The sequence below is a fragment of the Bactrocera tryoni genome, chromosome 2 (genome assembly GCF_016617805.1).
Source record: "Bactrocera tryoni isolate S06 chromosome 2, CSIRO_BtryS06_freeze2, whole genome shotgun sequence".
Taxonomy (NCBI): domain Eukaryota; kingdom Metazoa; phylum Arthropoda; class Insecta; order Diptera; family Tephritidae; genus Bactrocera; species Bactrocera tryoni.
Genome location: NC_052500.1, coordinates 50,507,034 through 50,510,702, shown reverse-complemented (window position 1 = coordinate 50,510,702; position 3,669 = coordinate 50,507,034). Strand labels below are relative to the sequence as shown.

The 3,669-nt window shown below is 40.1% G+C and overlaps 1 protein-coding gene across 1 annotated transcript; it reads left to right on the top strand.

Moving 5' to 3' along the window:
- Nucleotides 1–2,314: 2,314 nt before the first annotated feature.
- Nucleotides 2,315–3,164, top strand: LOC120769435 (histidine-rich glycoprotein-like). Its single transcript, XM_040096416.1, has 3 exons — nucleotides 2,315–2,326; nucleotides 2,393–2,492; nucleotides 2,550–3,164. Exons 1-3 carry the CDS (start codon nucleotides 2,315–2,317, stop codon nucleotides 3,101–3,103), a joined length of 666 nt encoding a protein of 221 aa, XP_039952350.1. The 3' UTR covers nucleotides 3,104–3,164.
- The last annotated feature ends 505 nt before the right edge of the window (nucleotides 3,165–3,669 follow it).

Genomic DNA, 3,669 nt, shown 5'->3' with positions numbered 1-3,669 from the left:
ATCGTAAAACCGCCGAATTCACTATATGTTCAGAAGGACAAGCACTAATAATTATTTTGATGTAACATTTCTGACATAATAGTCATACCAACTTAGAAAACAAATATTTCGACTAACAAGATTAACCGCGATAATTAAACAGTAAAGTCCTACTATTTTTGGCCCGCAGCAGTATGTCTCACATCTTGACCGTTATTTTCGGCAAAAAGTCAACTATAAGCACTGGGTCCACATAATCGGTACCTAGGGGCTTGAGCAGTTCTGGTTACATTTAAGCAATTTTTAGTCATATGGCCTAAGTATCTAAAATACATTATTCGTGGAAAGTTTTATCCTGATATATTAATTCCATTTTGATTTGTCGCACGTAGCAAATTTTGTTGAAGTCGGTCGGGAATGGTCTCGATATTTGAGATTTGACCATAATCCGTAGTCGTACTTTTTTCATTTTCACCAAGATCTAATAACGATGGGAGACTGTTACTAAGGTTGATATCGTTCATCGTTACATGATGAAATTTTCTTCCTGGTCCCTTAAGATACATTTTTAACTGGAAGATTATAAACTAATAGCTCGCGAAAGACATTTGAATGAAATATAATATAAGTTTTCCGCATTTGAATCTTTACTTTAATATATCTTTATTTTCGAAAGCAGCTGATTTGATATACCTATATTCGGTTGTCAAATATCCCTCTTCCCCCTTTTTGTCTTTTGAATTTCGCGACTATGTATAAAGCGCTACAGAGATCGTATCTGCCAATACTATATATCTTTGAGGCCTTAACATAACCTGCAAAACGACGCTATGCATGATTCGTTTGGATATTGCGTTAAACAGTTATAGACGTGTAAACATGGAGTTCACTAACGCCGAAACTCGCGCTATTTTAAAGTTTTCCTTCGTTAAAGACAAATCCGCTAGAGAAACATTCCGTGAGATTAATGGTGTTTTGGGGGATGGTACTCTGTCACTTCGATTTGCGGTGGAATGGTTTCGACGATTCAGAGCAGGTGAAAACGACCCATGGATAAGCCAGCCGGCGGAAGACCTGTGGCGACGAATACCGACGAAATCATGGAAAACACAGAGTTAGACCGGTATATGGCATATCGTGACATCGCCCAGAAGATGGGAGTTAGTCACCAAACCATTTTAAACCATCTGCAGAAGGCTGGATACACATAAAAGTTTGAGGTTTTGGTGCCGCATGATTGGACGCCAAAAAAACCTTCTGGACCGAATCAACGACTGCGATATGCTGCTGAAACGGATCGACCTCGACCCATTTTTAAAGTAGATGGTGACTGGTGACGAAAAATGGACCACATAGGACAATATCAAGCGAAAACGGTGGTGAGCGAAGGCCGGTGAATCATCCCAAACAGTGGCCAAGCCGGGAATGACGACCAGAAAGGTTTTGCTGTGTGTTTGGTGGGATTTGAAGGGAATCATCCACTATGAGCTACCCCCATGTGCCCAGACGCTTAATTCGACCATCTACTGCGAACAACTGGACCGCTTGAAGCAGGCGATCGACCAGAAGCGTCCAGAATTGGCCAACAGGAATGGTGTAGTATTCCACCAGGACAACGCCAGACCACACACTTCGTTGATAATTCGTCAGAAGCTTCGGGAGCTCGGATGGGAGGTTTTATCGCATCCACCATGTAGACCGGACATAGCGCCAAGTTATTACCACCTGTTTCTGTCCATGGCGAACGCCCTTGTTGGTGTAAAGATGAACTCAAATCAATTATTTGGAATTAGGCAAAGCAACCTCTATGCACATAATAACACACCATAAGCTCGAGAGGCACTTGCTTATTATTTTAATATGCGAATTGATGATTTTAGCCGCATTGTAACACTATGCCGTGCGCGTTCAGAGTTCTCTGAAAACAATAAAACTAAGATATATCTAAGTTTTTTTTACACCCTGGAATTTTCGAAGAGACTTTCAAAGCCAACAAAATTCAATATGCAAATACATTAGCGTGCTCTAACTAAGCACGAAAAAAATGCTAAAATAGTAAAACTCATATAGCGAATAACGTTTGATGAACTAATTTGCACAGTTTTCCTTTTCGCTGTTTGGTAGGCGTTGTCTTACCTGCAATTACCGAATAATTACATGGTCAGCGGCCTGAAGTACATTTGTTGGGCAATAGGAAAATGGTGCGAAATCGATCGAAACTAAAGTGAAAGAAAATGTTTGGCATACAAAATGCTTTAGTATAAAAACACAGGTCAACTGGGAATTAGGCACAGTTCGCTCAGATCTATCACAGCTTGTAGTTAAGTTTGGAACAATGGCTTTTAAGGTAAGTTTAATTTGCACAACATCTCCTATTATGTTTATGAATATTTAATTACTCCTTTTTGGTTAGGTTATCGCTACCCTTTCACTTTGCTTCGCACTGGCAGTGGTTAATGCCTCGCCATATGGTCATCATGAACATGGTGGACATGGAGGACATGGTGGACATGGTGGTCATGGTGGACATGGTGGACTTGGTGGACTTGGTGGTCACGGTGGTCATGAAGGGCATGGCCACAGTGCTTCCAGTCACGCTTCGGTGCATTTAGTCTCACATGACGATCATCATGATCACCACGGTCATCATGGAGGCGGTCACGAGCATGGTGATGGCCATGATTCACATGCCGAGTACCATTTCAACTATGGTGTTAAGGACAAGAAGACGGGCGATTTCAAAGGGCAAAGCGAAAAACGTGATGGCCATAAAGTATCCGGACACTACGAGCTGATTGATGCCGATGGTCACAAGAGAACTGTCCACTATACAGCTGACAAGCATAGCGGTTTCCATGCCGTCGTACATCGTGAACCCACACACCATCATGTTGCTGATCACGGACACACTAGCTACTATGGCGGTCACGCTGAGGTCAAATCCCATGAAGGTGGCGATGATGGCGGCCACGGTCATGGACATGGATATGGTCATGGACATGGATATGGTCATGAACACGGTCATGGCCACCATTCTAGCGGTTTCTCCATCAAGCAAGAACATGGTGTTGCTATCCATCATCACGGTGGCCATGATAGTGGTCATGGCCATGGTGGTCATTAAGCTGTTGTTTTCTATCTAATAATGTTATGGACTGATACTTGTTGATTTTTTGTAAAAAGTTTTATTGTTTCGCGACGTTTAACTAAAATTTTCATTAATACTTCATTTTATACTAATAAAGCAACTTAAAATTTAAAGTGTTTCCATATTTTCAAATATTTTAAGAAAGTTTTTTCGCCTTCCCGTACTTTGTAAGCGAATTCTTTTAAAAGCAACAAAAAAGTAAAAGCATAGTCACCAGGTACCTAATAGAAACAATAATATTAGGTTGTCAAATATCTCCCTTCCGCTTTTTTGCTCTTTATTCAATGCTTTATAAAAGGTGTTACAGTCATCAGATTTAGTTCAAATATGCACCGTTTCATCAAATTTTCAAGTATTGTGCGTATTTGACTACATTTTATAGCGGTACTTTTTTCGGTATGGGAATTTTTTATTTAGAAATAAGTTAATAACATGCTATTAATCAAAAATATTAAAAATTAGAAACAAAACACATTCAGCTATAGATAAATCAACGGAAAGATAGTGTGCTTTACAAAATGAGCTCGAAATGTAAGAGACGA